The sequence below is a fragment of the Orcinus orca genome, chromosome 1 (genome assembly GCF_937001465.1).
Source record: "Orcinus orca chromosome 1, mOrcOrc1.1, whole genome shotgun sequence".
Lineage (NCBI taxonomy): Eukaryota > Metazoa > Chordata > Mammalia > Artiodactyla > Delphinidae > Orcinus > Orcinus orca.
Genome location: NC_064559.1, coordinates 192,986,458 through 193,003,165, shown reverse-complemented (window position 1 = coordinate 193,003,165; position 16,708 = coordinate 192,986,458). Strand labels below are relative to the sequence as shown.

The 16,708-nt window shown below is 36.3% G+C and overlaps 1 protein-coding gene across 3 annotated transcripts in view; it reads left to right on the top strand.

The window, feature by feature from the left end:
* Positions 1 to 16,708, top strand: part of MACO1 (macoilin 1) — a 55,934-nt gene that overhangs the window by 13,770 nt on the left and 25,456 nt on the right. For 2 of the 3 annotated variants that reach the window (XM_004266672.4, XM_033422533.2), the window contains exons 2-6: positions 1,276 to 1,417; positions 2,960 to 3,086; positions 7,433 to 7,556; positions 9,096 to 9,274; positions 10,519 to 11,020. The exons of the other annotated variant lie outside the window; for it this stretch is intronic. In XM_004266672.4, the coding sequence (XP_004266720.1) occupies positions 1,276 to 1,417; positions 2,960 to 3,086; positions 7,433 to 7,556; positions 9,096 to 9,274; positions 10,519 to 11,020 (1,074 nt within the window). The remainder of the gene's footprint in view (positions 1 to 1,275; positions 1,418 to 2,959; positions 3,087 to 7,432; positions 7,557 to 9,095; positions 9,275 to 10,518; positions 11,021 to 16,708) is intronic. 3 annotated transcript variants of the gene reach the window in all.

Sequence of the window (16,708 nt, the reverse complement as noted above, 5' to 3'; positions counted from 1 at the left end):
CAAATTATGTATCATTATGATACTGTAACATTAAGGGTCATATGTGTCTGTTCTTGACATCTTTTACCTGTGTGGCTTTATAGGGCATAGAAAGAGGCCTCAGTGCTGGATCCTGCTTTTGTTAATTTTACCCCAAGAATATAAGTCTTTTCGTACCTTATTTTAACATATTTCAAAATTATTTATTAAAAGTTTTGATTTTATTGTTCATGTTGTATATTCAGACAGCTAATTTAATCAGCAATATTGGAATGTTTGTATTGCAAAACACCATGCAAGGCTGTTGCCCGAGTCAAAGTGAATTTTAGGTACTTCCCATCTGTATATCTTAGAAAACCTTTAAAAAAAAATACCTAAATTGAACCTGCTCCAGAAATGACCAGATTAAAGACCTAGAATTAGGGGCTTATTAATAGGTAGAGTCTGAAAGCTTCTGTTATCTATGATACAACTAATGAATTGGAAGAATGGGCTTTTAGATTATATGAAAAATATATTTTTTAATCCAGGTCCTTACCTTGCTTTCAGATATCACAGTGGTTAGATATGTGTTCTGACTGGCTTATCAAGGTGTGTTTCTATTTAACGTAAGTCCAGAGGGAAGTGGGAGCACACATTAACATCTCAGCTAGAGCAAGGCTGGGATCTTTCAGGGTTTTTTTCTTTAATGTACATTTTGGTACCCTCACAGCCCTTGGAAGTGATTGGCATCTGCTCCCTAAGTTAATTTCTGTCTGTTTTGGGAAGTCATTTGGTTGTTGTTCGGTTAATTCACATGAATACTATAGAGAGAGGCAAGAGGAGAAACGGGGGGAAAAAGACAGAATTCTTCAAGCGTTTAGGGATGTGCATCAAGAATTTCAAAGACTCTTCAAACAGATGTTGAGGGGTGGGGAAACAGCAAATTTCAAGCCACTCAACCATGACATTTCTTCTAATGAAGAACAGCTTGAAAGCTGTAATTTTGAGAGTGTTGCAGTATTGTGAAGTCATATACTTAGCACATTTTAAAATAGTGGTGAGATTTAAGTGGGCCTTTTCCATCTTAAATGGAATTAAGTATTTTGGGTCATCATCTTATTTTGGTAGTTGTGGGTCTCAGAATGAACACCAGAGCTTTTAAAATTTAGGTGGGCCATGGCAGCATCTCTTTTTGTCCTTTATCTCCACTATTTTCATAGTATAGGAAGATATTTTTTGTCTCTTTAAATAAAGCAGTGAATTTTCTTTTTCTAGCTCTTCACAAATGACCTTGAATTCTTTTATATTTTGCAGTACGTTTTTATACCTGAAATTCCTGGTAGTGTGGGCACTTGTCCTCCTGGCAGATTTTGTCCTGGAGTTCAGATTTGAATACCTGTGGCCATTTTGGCTTTTCATCAGAAGCGTCTATGATTCCTTCAGATACCAGGGACTGGTAAGTTTATTAATATATATATTTTTCAAGTGTAAAAGATTTATTTACCCTTCTAAGAAAGTCTTCAATAACTGATAGTGAAACTGTTTAAAGTAGATTTTATTAGCAATACTTAGGTGACTGTACTGAGTAACAGGGTCTATGGACTGAAACTAGCCTTTGAGGCTATTTTGTCCAAACCCACTGATCAAATCATTTTACTCCCTCCTCTACCATTCCAGTGAAAAGAAGGGGAGGGAGGGAGGATTTCAGGAGGAAGACAGAGTAGTGGATAAAGCAGTAATTGCCCAGTTCTACTCTGAAGTACCTCTGGAGCCCCTATCACTGGCTTTGTGACTGGGTTCGAGTTAGAGCAGTGGTTCTCAGACTTTTTGGTCTCCAGATCCTTTACACTCTTAACAACTATTGAGGACTCCAAAAAGCTTTTATTTATGTAGGTTACATCTATCTATTTTTACTATATTAGAAATTAAAACTGGAAAAAATTTTAATACTTTTTAATAAAAATAAAAAATTAAATTTTTATTTAAAATAAAATAAAATTTAAAATAAAAATTGAATACTTAATTCACTTAAAAAAAGCAATAATAAACCCATTACATGTTAATACACATTACATTTTAAAATGAAAAATAACTGTATTTTCCAAAACAAAATAATTAGAAGATTGACTACATTTTTGAAAATCTCTCTAATGTCTGGCTTAATAGAAGACAGCTGGATTTCCATATCTGCTTGTGAACTCAGGTGATTACAATATCACTTACCGTGTAACTTCTAGAAGACACCACCATACTCCTGAGTAAATGAGCATGAAAGAGGCAGATAACGCCTTAGTATTATTATGAAATTATTTTACCTGGGAGACTCCCTGGAAGGATCTCAGAGATCCCCAGGGATCCCCAGATCATGTTTTGAGAACTACTGGATTAGAGCAAGGGCATAGGCCTGGGCTTGCTCCCTTGGTTGACCTGTAGTTCTGTTGTGTTCCAGAGCCACATCTTAAACCTGTACCTCTTCTACCCAGGCCTGGTGCTTTGGTCAGAGCAAATCCATGCCTTGAAAAGATGGTTTTGAGCTCATGTCCTGTTAGTAATAGATAATGATGTGTCCAGAGGAAGCTGCATTGTTAAAATTATGAACATCAGTGTAATTCTTGCCACAACAGCCTCCAACAGCCTATCCTTTAAGAATGAGTCTCTTTAGTAATATTTTGTGAGGAGAGAGGAGGCTTTTCTGTGTTAAAATTCTGTTTCTTTTAGGTAACCCACCTGTGGAGTCCAAGTAAACTCACTGTGAATCAACCTGTTTGTTCTGGTCCAGTTCTTCATGATTTGAGGCCATAAATAGGATTACTCTTTAATGCTAAATTAACGACTACTTTTTATATGGGTGATTTTAACTATTTAAAATTTCCTGTTGTAACTTGTTCTGTAGTTATTGCATAGCAGTTTCAGAGATTTTGTCCAACGTGCTTTTAATAATCTCTGTTTGAAATTAACATGTTCTAAGATATGTTTTTTATTTTGTTTTTCCCTTTAGGCCTTCTCAGTATTTTTTGTTTGTGTAGCATTCACGTCAAATATAATATGTCTGCTGTTCATCCCCATACAATGGCTTTTTTTTGCTGCTAGTACATATGTGTGGGTTCAGTACGTATGGCACACAGGTAAGTTTTAATGGTTTCTTAGATAGATAGAAATCTTAGATTCAAACTTTTTAAATGTGATTTCCTTGAATAAATTATTTAGAGTTGAGTTTAATGTGAACATTTTTTTAATCCTTCAATTTTTTTTAACATCTTTATTGGAATATAATTGCTTTACAGTGTTGTGTTAGTTTCTGCTGTATAACAAAGTGAATCAGCTATATGTATACGTATATCCCCATATCCCCTCCCTCTTGCATCTCCCTCCCACCCTCCCTATCCCGCCCCTCTAGGTGGTCACAAAGCACCAAGCTGATCTCCCTGTGCTGTGCCGCTGCTTCCCACTTGCTATCTGTTTTACATTTGGTAGTGTATAAATGTGGACATTTTAAAGATCCCTTTTCATAATAGATTATAATATACCTTTAAAGTTTATTTTTTTATTATTGAATCAAAACTTTAAGCCTTTATGATTTGATATTTTGATTGTAGACATTTCAGTTACCAACTCTCATTATGAAGATATCCGATATCCATTTTTTAAAAAAAAGTTGAAGCAGGTTTTATTTAGGTGGACTTGAAGACAGCCATGTGCCAAATAGGAAAGATGTTCCTTCAGCTTCAGTATTGAAAGGAATGTCAGAAGTCATTTAGTTGAACCCTTATTTGGCATAAGAGTCCCCACAGCATCCCTGGCACATGGTGGTTTAATGTCTGATTGAAAATCTAGTGACAAGGAACTTACTACTGTTGTTTTGGGGCAACTGGAATAGAAAATTCTTCCTCCTACTGAGCCAGAATTTTCCTCCTTACACTTTTGACCCAGCATGTCTTGACTGTCTTGGGACTCACTGATCACTTAGGGGATATAAAGGGCTTTCCCCAGAAAAACACATGGGAATATACAGAAAATTTTTTTTTTTTTTAATTTTAAAGGGCTTACAGACCACCCCTCTAGTCCAAACATGGGACCCCTGCATTAGAGCCACACTGAATGAGCGTAATCTTCCATCCATGTTAACATTTCTTTAGAGCCTTAAAGACACTGTCATATCCTCTCATCTTCTTTTCTGTAGACCAAAGCATTTCCGATTTCATCAGCTTTTCCTTGTATGTTATTTTAAGCACTTGCACCATTCTGATCTCCCTAGTTCTTAGTGGCTCTCTAAACCAAAATGTACTATTTCAGGTATGTTCTGACTTGAGTGGAGCTACGTAGCCACCTCCCTTCTTCTTAGAGCTATTCTTTTGCTATTACAAACTAAGATGACCTGAGATGTTTTGATAGCTCCAGTCCACTATGAAGCCTGCACAAGGGACGCATGGGGATATGATGATTGGCTCTCAGATCATCACATTTCTCTGCAAAGCTGCATGAAACTTGATTCCTAGGCCCAGCTGCAACCTGTAGAATTTTGACTGCTGTTGGAACACCAACTAATAAAAGCTGTCTGGAGCAACAGTCATTCTCTTCTCTAAATGCTATAAGGATGATGTTGTCCCATGGTAGAAGACACAGTTCAGCTCTTATTTAAAGTATCCACTTTGAGCATTGTTTTCTCCATCTTTAGCGCTCTCTCATATCTGACTGAATTTATAAGCTAGCATGCTGGTTCCTTAGTCTGCTTTCCTCTAGTTAAAGTGATTTTCCTATATACCAGTTTTTACTTCTATTTCCTTGTCCTAGCCCTCAGTTTCGAGTGAGGTGCCATTTATACTTGTCATTCTCTCTAGGTCTCAGCTTCTTCTCTGTCATGTGAGGGTAGAGTAATCTAGACAGTGTTTAAGGGAGCCTTCGAGCTCAGATAATCTCTGACTCTGATGAACTATAATGATTCCCTAAATTACTTTAATAATGTCTTAATAGATGAGAAAAAACTACTCATATAACTGTTAATAGAACCTATTGGAGTTCAGTGGGTGACCCACAGGGCAGCAATGAAGCTAATGTTATAAATGTTATTGGCCTCTCTTTAGCTCTAGGCTCAGAAATGCATGTTGGAATACCTACGTTATGAAGTATGTTTTAATTTGGAATGATTAGTGAACAAACAAAACTAACTTTGTGTTCTTATTAGGCCCAATAAATGAGTGCAATTTTTATAGCTTGGGATTAATTTCTCTTTCAGTTGTTAAAATTTTAAATTTTTCTTAAGAATGTTACGAATGGTTGATGAAATTATATATTGCCACAAAAGAATGAAAATATTATATCATTAATTTTTCTCCTTGCTATTAAGAGGGAGAAAACAGGATATAAAACTGTATGTACGGGACTACCCTGGAGGTCCAGTGGTTAAGACTCCACGCTTCCACTGCAGAGGACACGGGTTCGATCCCTGGTTGGGGAACTAAGAGCCCACATGCTGCACAGCATGGCCTAAATACATACATACATACATAACAGAAGCCAAAAGAATACCTAAAAACCACCTGTATATACAACATGACTATTATACTAGTTCAAAAATATTTTCAACGTGGTTTGATTTTATTTATTTTATAGGTGTAGAAATATGGGTAGTTTATCCAAATTTTTCTATTTTTTCTGTAATGTGCTTATTTTGTTTATGATAACTTTAGAAATTAATATAGGGAGTGCAGAATATAAATTTTTTAAAATGCATTTTGAAATGAAATTGAAAATGCATTATCCTAAGGGTTGCTGTTTGTCTTCCTGCATTGTGAAAATACCCTTTTTCCAGTACATTAAATCTGTAAGAATGGTTGAGACCATTAGCTGTCTTCACGGAGCTTCGAGTGTCTTCTTACCTTATGGACTAGGTCTATGGGGATTTAGGTTCTCCTTAGAAGCAGATTCATTGTTACCTCTGTGATTTGGACCCAATTTGTATAAACTCTGGGCCTCACTTTACTCTTCCATAAAATGAAAGTTGGACTAAGTGATCATCTTTCTAGTACCAAGATGCTATAATTTTTCTTGTGTTTCATCCTAAAGAGTCTTAGAAAAAAGCAATTTAGTTCTTCAGGTCACTGAGTTTTCCCTCCAGTTCTGTCTTCTGTAACTTGCTAGCTTTATATGGTCTCAAAGGAGATCTTTCCAGAGTTAGTGGATCTCATGCCTTTGTGGTCTGTCTTTCATGAAATATCCCATTATTAGTCATGTCCTGACATAGATGGACATAGCCTACAGACTTTGATTCTAAAGCCCAGTGAAAATTATCTCATTATTTGAGTTTTATTTATTCTATTGCAAGTTGCTTTTTCCTACATTGAAAATTGTTTTTAATTACAAAAGGAATATGAGCTTGTAGTTAAGAAAAAAAAATTTTTGAGTAATACTTAAATGTCAGAAACATTTCTTAGTGCTGTGTAACTCATTCTTACTTAAGAATTTGTGTTTTTAACATATTTTGTGCTAGTACAGATCTTCATCCTTTTGAAAAGCTGCATCATATTTCATTATATAGATTTATCTTAATTAAACATTTCCTGTTGAAGGGCATTTAAGTTCATTCTAAGTCCTAATTTTTGCTATTGCAAATAATACATTGAATATTCTTATACATTTTTCCCAGGGCTCTTTTGTATTTCTGTAGGGTAAATTCCTGGAATTGGAATTTCTGGGTCAAAGGTATAAGTATTTTTAACTATACTGCCAAATTGCCTTCTAAGAAAGTTGCCCCAATTTATATTATTGCTGAGTATGAGAAGGAAGTGTTTCACGTATCTTCCCTATACTATTACCCATCCTTAACATTTTTGCTTTATCTGATAGGCTAAAATAATAGAATCTCATTTAAAAAATTTTTATCTCCCTAATCAGTAATGAAGTTGGCATCTTTTCACATGTTTTTTAGCCATCTATATTTTTTCTTTTATGACTTTCAAATTTTTTTCTTCAGTTGACTTTCTATTGATTTGTAGGAGCTCTTTGTATGCTAGGGCTATGACTTCTTTGTTTTACATATATTGTAAATATTTTCTGCCAGAATGCTTGTTTTTATTTTTGTCTATGATTCCAGGCATCTTTTGTCATATAAAAGCTTTCGGTTTGGATCATATTGCTTTTTAATTAGTTTGGAAGTCTTTTTTTAAAATTTATTTATTTGCTTGTGCTGGGTCTTAGTTGCAGCAGGTGGGCTCTTTAGTTGTGGCTCACGGGCTCCTTAGTTGTGGCATGCGAACTCTTAGTTGCGGCATGCATGTGGGATCTAGTTCCCTGACCAGGGATCAAACGCAGGCCCCCTGCATCGGGAGCGCGGAGTCTTAATCACTGTGCCACCAGGGAAGTCGCGAGTTTGAAAGTCTTAAAGTTACTGTAGTTGAACCAGTCTCCCAAACAACCCATCTGTTATATTAGTTAATGTTTCATTGATGCTTGTCTCTCTGCTGCTTTCCCACAGAAAGGGGAGTGTGTTTGCCCACAGTATCCCTCTGGATACTCTTTGTTTATATTGAAGCAGCAATTAGATTTAAAGATCTCAAAAATTTTCATGTAGACCTTTGTCGTCCATTTGCTGCTCACTGGTGAGTATTATGTGTATTCTTAATCTGTAATCTAATTCAGTGTTTTCAATGTAGAATGGTAATTTCAATTATAAATTTTTTCTCAGAGGTATTACATGAATCCAGAAGATAACATAACATGGTGTGGTAAAGAACATGAGCCCTGTAGTCAGGCAGATGGGTGTTTGAATCCCAACTCTGCCCCCTAACAGCTTTGTTGCCTCGGACACGTCACCCTCTCTAAGCCTGAGTTCTCTTACCTATATGTTGGGAATCTGTCTCATGGGGTGTCGTGGGAAAGATGAAATAAGGTGGTATATGTAAAGTGTTTAACTTAATGCCAAGCACATAGGTGTCTGATATATGTTATCTATTTTTATTGTAATCAGATAATGATTCCAAAAAGTCTTAGTGAAATATATGGCTATTTCATGGAGCTTAAATGAACTTACAATTTCCTTTGCCTATTTACAAAAGTAAGAGAATATTATTAATAATTTTTTAAGGAATATTATTTTTAACCTTAAACAATGAAACATGTTTTAAAATGAGCTTGATTCTTGTTTATATCTATTGTGGAAATAACCATGTAATGTATATTTCTTTTAAATACACCAATTTTTGCTAATATTTATGGCAGAAACCAAAACAAATAGGAATCAACAACAAAAAAATAGTTTCCAATATGTTTAAAGTCTTTTCACAAGCAAGTGAATTAAATAAACCTGGTCAGTAAAACTTGTCACTTTAAATTTGTGGTGTGATCACGTTTAGACTAATTATAATTGTTGTTTTCATGTTAATGAAGCTTAATATGAGTTTCAACAGTGTTTTCAGAGACTTTGAAATGATATTAGACAGACTGATGAGTTGAATGAAAATATTTCAACTTTTTATCCCAGAGATTAGAGTTGTAAGTACAGGTGGTTTAATTTGTTGGTGCAAACCAATTGTTGGCACTGTTAACATCAGATACTTAGTTAAATGATTCTTGAATTTATGTTTGATAGAGTGTTTATGTATGAACTAATTTTCCAGGAATAACTGGTGACAGTACCCCTCAGGCAGCAAGCAGATTAGTCACCTGAATTTGACCCTGCCTTCTAGTATTAAAAACCAAATGATGTCCTTTTGATTTTTTTAACACTTGTAATGTTCACTTATGACCACTCATAAAATCTCTACCCTGTTAGTTCTTAAAAGCATACAGATGCCTAAGTTCTAATCATGCGTAAGGCAGTTCAATGTTAATCAAAGACATTAGCCACTGTATCCAACAGTCCCTACGGTAACTCCTTGAGTTCATTTGAAGAATGCCAAAGTCTGATGGGCAGCCTTTTATGGTCCAGCAGTCCTGCTGTTCCCTGGGGGTTTGTTCTACGTGCCAGCTGCCTCTGATTTCCACAGCATGCATTACACACTACGTGTGTGTTTACTGAATGCGCAACTATCATCATCATCTAGAATTTCTTAATTTCAGTCATAGGTGTCCTCATGTACTTGATGCACATGTTGTTTGTTTTTAACTTACAATTACTGGCGGGATTGTCTTCTTTCTAGTATTGGGTACCCTGTGGTGACTTTGGGCTTTGGCTTCAAAAGTTATGTAAGCTACAAAATGCGGTTGAGGAAGCAGAAGGAGGTGCAAAAAGAGAACGAATTTTACATGCAGCTTCTTCAACAAGCCCTCCCCGCAGAGCAACAGATGCTACAAAAGCAAGAAAAAGAGGCTGAGGAAGGTAGGTCTTTACTCTAAAGCTATTGACTCAATAGCTTAGTCATTATTTTGTCTGTCAGTAGTTTTGTTTTTTTTTCCAGAAAAGTTGCTAGGGCTCTGGAAAATTACCAAGGCTTTTCCTGTCTTCTGGTGTGCCTCTTCAGGGCTGTTGCTTTGTTTGGTCATGAGATACAGAATGTGCATGATGTTTTCTACCTAGTGTCTGAAGGCCATGTGCTTTTAAATACGTTTATTTTATTATTTTTATATATTTCATTTTTATAGCTTATTTTCTATTTTAATATTTTATTTGTTATAAATATTTTAAAATATTTATTCTCAGTAACAAAATAGTGTATATAACTATGTGCATTTGTAATTGAAGCAAACCAAGAACCAAAGTATAAGCAAGATAGAGATGTAAACATATAGAATTGTTTTATAAGTCAAAATTCTTCTGAATAGAGCAAAGATGGCTAGGTCTCACTTTAAATGGTTTGTATAATGCAACATGGATCTCAGATTGACCTTTTTCTAATACAACCTCTCTCATGAATATATAACCAGTTCAACAGATGAATTGATAGCAATACCAGTTTTCTTTGGTTTGAGAGGGTCATGTTTTTAGTTGATACATGACAAAATCTTATTATCTGGTGTGGTGCAAAATTATCTCTTCAAGTAGACTTCGACAAGTCGGAATATGTAGACCTGATACAGAAAATTCTTTGTAAGTGGCCTAGTAAGTGATAATAGACTTCTTATTACTTTAATGAGAAAGTCCAGACAGAGGATAGATGCCCTGTATCCTAACATCACACCTTTTTGTTTCATTTAATCTCTTTCTTTGCAGTAAAATTATTAAGTTTGTTTAATCTAAGCATCTTTTAAAATGTGACCTTTTAAGAGTATGATGTGCCTGTGCCCTATCACCCCCGTGATAGACAAGTTTGATTTGACTGATAAGTGAAGTATGACTTAATTGTAAAATCCTCATATTATTTTCAAGGCCAAAACTTTAATGGCTTGGTGTTCATAAGTGATGGCGATTTTCTAAATGTGCAGCTTCTCAAATTTACTTGGATTTGCTTCTTGAAGTTAGCATAATGTGGTGTGGTTATTGCTTCTGAATGAGTTTGCAACTGAATATAGTGAGTTTCTAAGTGTAGATGATGCAGTTTATTGAATCAATCCATTGTGTTTTTTTACAACTAAATATTCCAGTGTGGGTTTTTTTTGCTTGTTGGTTTGTTTTTGGTATTGTAGCAGCCAAAGGATTACCTGATATGGATTCCTCAATCCTCATACACCACAACGGAGGTATCCCAGCCAATAAAAAACTCTCCACAACTTTGCCAGAGATAGAATACCGAGAAAAAGGGAAAGAAAAAGACAAAGATGCCAAAAAACACAACCTTGGAATAAATAACAACAATATTCTACAACCTGTAGACTCTAAAATACAAGAAATTGAGTATATGGAAAACCATATCAATAGTAAAAGATTAAATAATGATCTCGTGGGAAGTACAGAAAATCTCTTGAAAGAGGACTCATGCACTGCTTCCTCAAAAAACTACAAAAATGCCAGTGGAGTTGTGAACTCCTCACCTCGAAGTCACAGCGCCACAAATGGGAGCATTCCTTCCTCATCTAGTAAAAACGAGAAGAAGCAGAAATGCCCTAGCAAGAGCCCGAGTGCACACAAGGACTTAATGGAAAACTGTATTCCTAATAACCAGCTAAGCAAACCAGATGCACTGGTAAGGTAAGTGTGTGTGCTGTGACCTTACCAACGCTTTCCATAAACTTGACTTAGGTCTTGAAAAACACACTTCCAAGTATGCCTGTAGGAATTGTTTGTGATCAGATACTGTGACAACTAACTTTGTGGTGTTTGACATTCAGTGTTTATTTCACATGGGTTTGTTGGTCACCTGTGCCGTTGTCCAGAAGCATTGACTCCAGCTCTTTCCAGTGTTCTGAGTGAGTGGTGACAGTGATTACTTTCCACATTTGACAAATTTACATGTAACTTGATTCTTATGGTTTTGAGAGGCATATCTTTAGTCCTTGACCTCTTCTGTTTGCGTATCCAAAGTTCTTGTGGCATAGACACAAAAAGAAGAGTGTGTGTCCTGTTCATGCAAATCTTTGTCAGATAGATAGAAAAATGAGGGTGGGGGTGGAGAAGGTTGTCCTTTACCACTTTGGACTTGTTCTTGATTGTCCACTTAAAATATGAATTATCCCCCAAATAATTCTGGGAAGGTTAGGTTTGAAAAATAATCTCTTTCTAAAAATTCCTTAAGTAAATACAGTTGATCCTTGAACAACGCGGGTTTGAACTGCATGGGACCACTTATATGTGTTTATTTTTCAATAGTAAATACTACAGCACTACATAGTCCTTGGTTGGTTGAATTTGCGGATGTGGAAGAACCATGGATATGGAGGGCCAACTGTAAATTACACTGGGATTGACCCCCATGTTGTTCAAGGGTCGACTGCACAGTGTTAGACATGGATTTTAATCAGAAATGTTCCTTTCCCCATCTTTAAGTTAAAGAGTAACGTCGTATTACCTTGACTGGCTCAGACTTAATTTTGCTGTATTTTATGTATTTTATAAAATACACATATGTTCATTTTACTTCATATCTTTCCATTTGGAAACTGAGATCTGAATTGGAGCTTTTTTATTTTTTTCTCCTTATGTTTTAAAATTGAAGTATAGTTGATTTACAGTGTTGTGTTACTTTTTGGTGTACAGCAAAGTGATTTAGTTTTATATATATATATTCTTTTTCGTATTCTTATCCATTATGGTTTATTACAGGATATTGAATATAGTCCCCTGTGCAATACAGTAGGACCTTGTTGTTTATTTTATATATAGTAGTTTGTATCTACTAATCCTAAACTCCTAATTTATCCCTCCCCACTCCCTTTCCCCTTTGGTAACCATAAGTTTGTTTTCTATGTCTGTGTGTCTCTTTCTGTTTTGTAAATAAGTTCATTTGTATCATATTTTCGATTCCACATATAAGTGATACCATACGGTATTTGTCTTTCTCTGGCTTACTTCACTTAGTAGAATAATCTCTAGGTCCATCCATGTTGCTGTAAATGTCATTATTTCAAGGAGCTTTTTAAAAATACATAACTCAAGAGGGCACTTGTAACTTCTTCCCTCCACTAAGTTATCTTTATTCCTCTTCCTTTGGCTTGCTTCAGAACAGACAATTTATGAGGGAAGGTTTTTCTAGTGTTATGAATTAGATTATTAATTTGTTTTAGTTTTCTTATTGGCAGCTAGATGAAGGGAAATATATGTGGGTTCTACTGCTGAAGTCGCTAGAGGTTTCAGAGCCCTCTGCCACTTCTGGAAGCATACATGCTGTTGCTGATGCCAGGCTGGCATCCACATCTGTTTGTTTTGACATTCTGCCCCATCATACCCTGCAGAGAAAACACTCAGCAGAGAACTCTCTTCCATTTGCCCATGGGAGAAAGACCAATTAGTTGACCTTCTATGTCAAAGGGAATATCCCACAAATTTACTATATGCTATAAATGAAACATCTGCCACCATCTTTTTAACATCCTTTCTCCTACACAATTTTAATAATAGCAGTCAAGTCAAAACAGTTTTCCTCTGTAGGGTGTTGCAGAGAGAGAGCAGTCAAGGCTCAGTCTTGTGATACCACCTCACTTGGGCCCCACTTGTCATGTTGGTTGACTCTACTACCTGATCTGCCTTTAGTAAAGAATTTCAAGGTCTCAGATGGCCCATTTTCCAGTCGTGGGTCCAGTGCTCCTGTGCCTGCTCCTGGGGTATATACCTCTTCCTGTGGTCTCTAACGTGTCCTCTGATGTGCCTTGATCTGAAGGGCCCCAGAATATTACTCTGCTTTAGGCAATACCTGCTGTCAAATACCTAAATATAAAACGTTATATTTAAATAATTTTATAAGCTTCCATAGGATTATTTTCAACTTTTAATATAATATTATAAAAAATAAAGAGATGATATAAATATCCAACAATAGGGGAGAAATTTAAATAATTATGGTCCATCTATTCCATAGATGTTTAATACAGAAATTACAAAATCATATTTTTGAGCCATATTAAATAATGTAGGGAAGTGCTTATGACATAATATTTCATGAAGAAAGTAGAAAGCAATCTTATTAAAAACATTTTGTTTTTCTAATATACACAGAGAAGGGATTTGAAGGGAAAGGAACCAAAATGATAACAATAGTTAATTGCTCCATGATAGTATGGGGGCTTTTAATTTTTCTTCTCTCATGCATTTTCAAGTTTTTCTATGATGAACAACAATGAAAGTTTATAAAAGGAAAAGGACATCTATCCTAGCGAATTATCACACTGTCCCTCGCCCTTCTTGGCTATCTCCTGTTTCTTCTTCCTTGACTTCATGTATGTTTTGATGAGTATTAGTAAGACTGTAACGGATCCAAACCTGACATGTTTGAGCTGTTAGTCACAGAGTGGATTTGTTATCTTCAGATGGAAAGGGCTGGGCTCAGTGGTCTCTAAGGCTGCTTCTGATGCAAACGTACATGGGCTGACAGTATGTACATGAGTCCTTTGCTCCTGCAGGTACACCCAAGGCTGTGTATAGTTCCAGGCTGGCTATAAGGATAAGACTGATCATCCCTTTTATAAAGCTTTTTCTAAAAATCGTTTGAAAACCAGTACTGTATTATTAATAGTAAATTAATTGCAGCACATTCTACATAGCTATGTCTGTCTCAGTATCATGTTGAAAACTACTGTATTTGAGGAACCAGTTCATTGATTTTGGGGGGAATATTCATTAGTACACCACCTTCAAAGAATTCTTGGAGATCAGTGTGGCTGTCAAAATAAGGTTCGATGGTCGTTCCCTGTGAAGGAGCAAGCAGTCCTTCAGGTCTTCTCACCGTCTCTCCAAGCTCCAAGGATGTTCTCTAGTGTGCCGTACACCACAGGCTGGCAGACCACTGCACACAGGCCAAACTTGGCCCACTGCCTGTTTTTGTAAAAAAAAGTTTTATTGGAACATAGCCACGCTCATTCATTTACATAGTGTCTATGGCTGCTTTATTGTGGCAGAGTTGAGTAACTGCGACAGAGACTCTATGGCCTGCAAAGCCAAAGATGTTTACTCCTAGCCCGTAACAGAAAAAGTATGCTGATATATGTGCCACATCTTCTTTATCCATTCATCTGTTGATGGACACTTAGATTGCTTCCATGTCCTGGCTATTGTAAATAGAGCTGCAATGAACATTTTGGTACATGACTCTTTTTGAATTATGGTTTTCTCAGGGTATATGCCCAGTAGTGGGATTGCTCGGTCATATGGTAGTTCTATTTGTAGTTTTGGAATATTACTCAGCCATAAAAGGAAACGAAATTGAGTTATTTGTAGTGAGGTGGATGGACCTAGAGTCTGTTATACAGAGTGAAGTAAGTCAGAAAGAGAAAAACAAATACCATACGCTAACACATATATATGGAATCTAAGAAAAAAAAAAAAAAGTCATGAAGAACCTAGGGGTAAGACGGGAATAAAGACATAGACCTACTAGAGAATGGACTTGAAGATATGGGGGGGGGGGAGGGTAAGCTGTGACAAAGTGAGAGAGTGGCATGGACATATATACACTACCAAACATAAAATAGATAGCTAGTGGGAAGCAGCCTCATAGCACAGGGAGATCAGCTCGGTGCTTTGTGACCACCTAGAGGGGTGGGATAGGGAGGGTGGGAAGGAGGGAGACGCAAGAGGGAAGAGATATGGGAACATATGTATATGTATAACTGATTCACTTTGTTATAAAGCAGAAGCTAACACACCATTGTAAAGCAATTATACTCCAATAAAGATGTTAAAAAAAAAAAAAGTATGCTGATAGATCCACTAAGGTGGGGGAAGGTGGGGAACTTGGCAGTAAGTGTTGCCTGTAGGCTCCTTCCCAGGAAAAGTTTGGGAACTTGCTAAAGCCACTCCAAAGTCCTCTTTTGGTTTGAGAAATACATATCTTACAAAATGACCCAATTTCTGCCAGCTTGATTTCTGAATTCTTTACCCAAGTTATTTAGAAACAGACTTATAATATTGGTAGCGAAAAATATTTTTAATTCTGAAAGGAAGATCAGTTATTTTAAGTAAGTGCTGGGTTAGAAAGGAATCCTGTAAATTAGAGTGAGGTTTGCTCAATTTTTTTCTTCAGTGGTCAATTTTAAAATATTTTAAGTGTGAAAAAATTATAGAAAATTTAGGTGGAAAAAGGAGGAAATACATGACACAAATCACTGTTAAATTTTTGTTGTATTTCACCGACTAGATTTATATAGTTGTGGCCATAGTGTTTGTGTAGTTTTTTTTTTATTAATTTGTATTGGAGTATAGTTGCTTTACAGTGTTGTGTTAGTTTCTGCTGTACGGCAAAGTGAATCAGTTATATGTATACATATATCCCCTCTTTTAAATTGCCTTCCTATTTAGGTCATCACAGAGCATTGAGTAGGAGTTCCCTGTGCTGTACAGTAGGTTCTCACTAGTTGTCTTTTTCATACATAGTAGTGTATATATGTCAACCCCAGTCTCCCAGTTCATCCCACCCCCTCCTTCCCCCATCGGTATCCTAAGTTTGTTCGCTGTGTTTGTGTAGTTTTCGTGTCCTGCTTTTTTCACCTAAATTATATTGAAATCATTTTCCCAATTTAGCCTAACACTGGTTTTCACTTGATGTGGAATATTCCATGGCAGGTCTGTGTGATCATTCAGTGGTCACGCTAAGATCCGGCAGGTCAGGGTGCGACACCTGAGCTGCTTTCCTGTAGTTTCAGGGCCTACAAGCAGAAGAGCCAACACTTTTGTTTGTACTTGGCACAAAGCTCCCTCTCAAATACAGCCCAAGACTGTGGGGGTTTCTTGTTGGGGTTTGTTACTTGTTTCAATTTCCTGGTTAAGGGAGAGAATTTAAAACTGAGTACAAAATGTAAAGTGATCATATTCTGTAGAAATGTGGAAGCAAAAGTCTCTTCTTGGTTTATTTCCATCCCGCCTTTTCTTTCTTTGTTTTTTGTGTTCAAGACAGAAGATTAACCTTTCTTGTTTCTAGTGCTTATTCTTAATAAGATATCAACTCTTTAACATAGTTGAATAATGTTTGGTGTGAAGAGTCATGAAGGAAAAGTATCCACAGTTTGCCTAGTAGAGATGCATTTTACAAAACTGAGTAGAATTTAGAATGATGCGTGTTTTTTTTGGAACTGCAAGAGTTCTAAGAGACAGTTAGACCAGCCTCCCCAACCCTGTCTTTTTAGCAGAGAAGTAAACAAGCCTTACAAGAGTAAATGGCTAGTCCAAGTAACCCAGCTAGAGTGGTAGTTACCAGGACCGGAACCGAAATTTCTTGACTTCTGCCTTTGC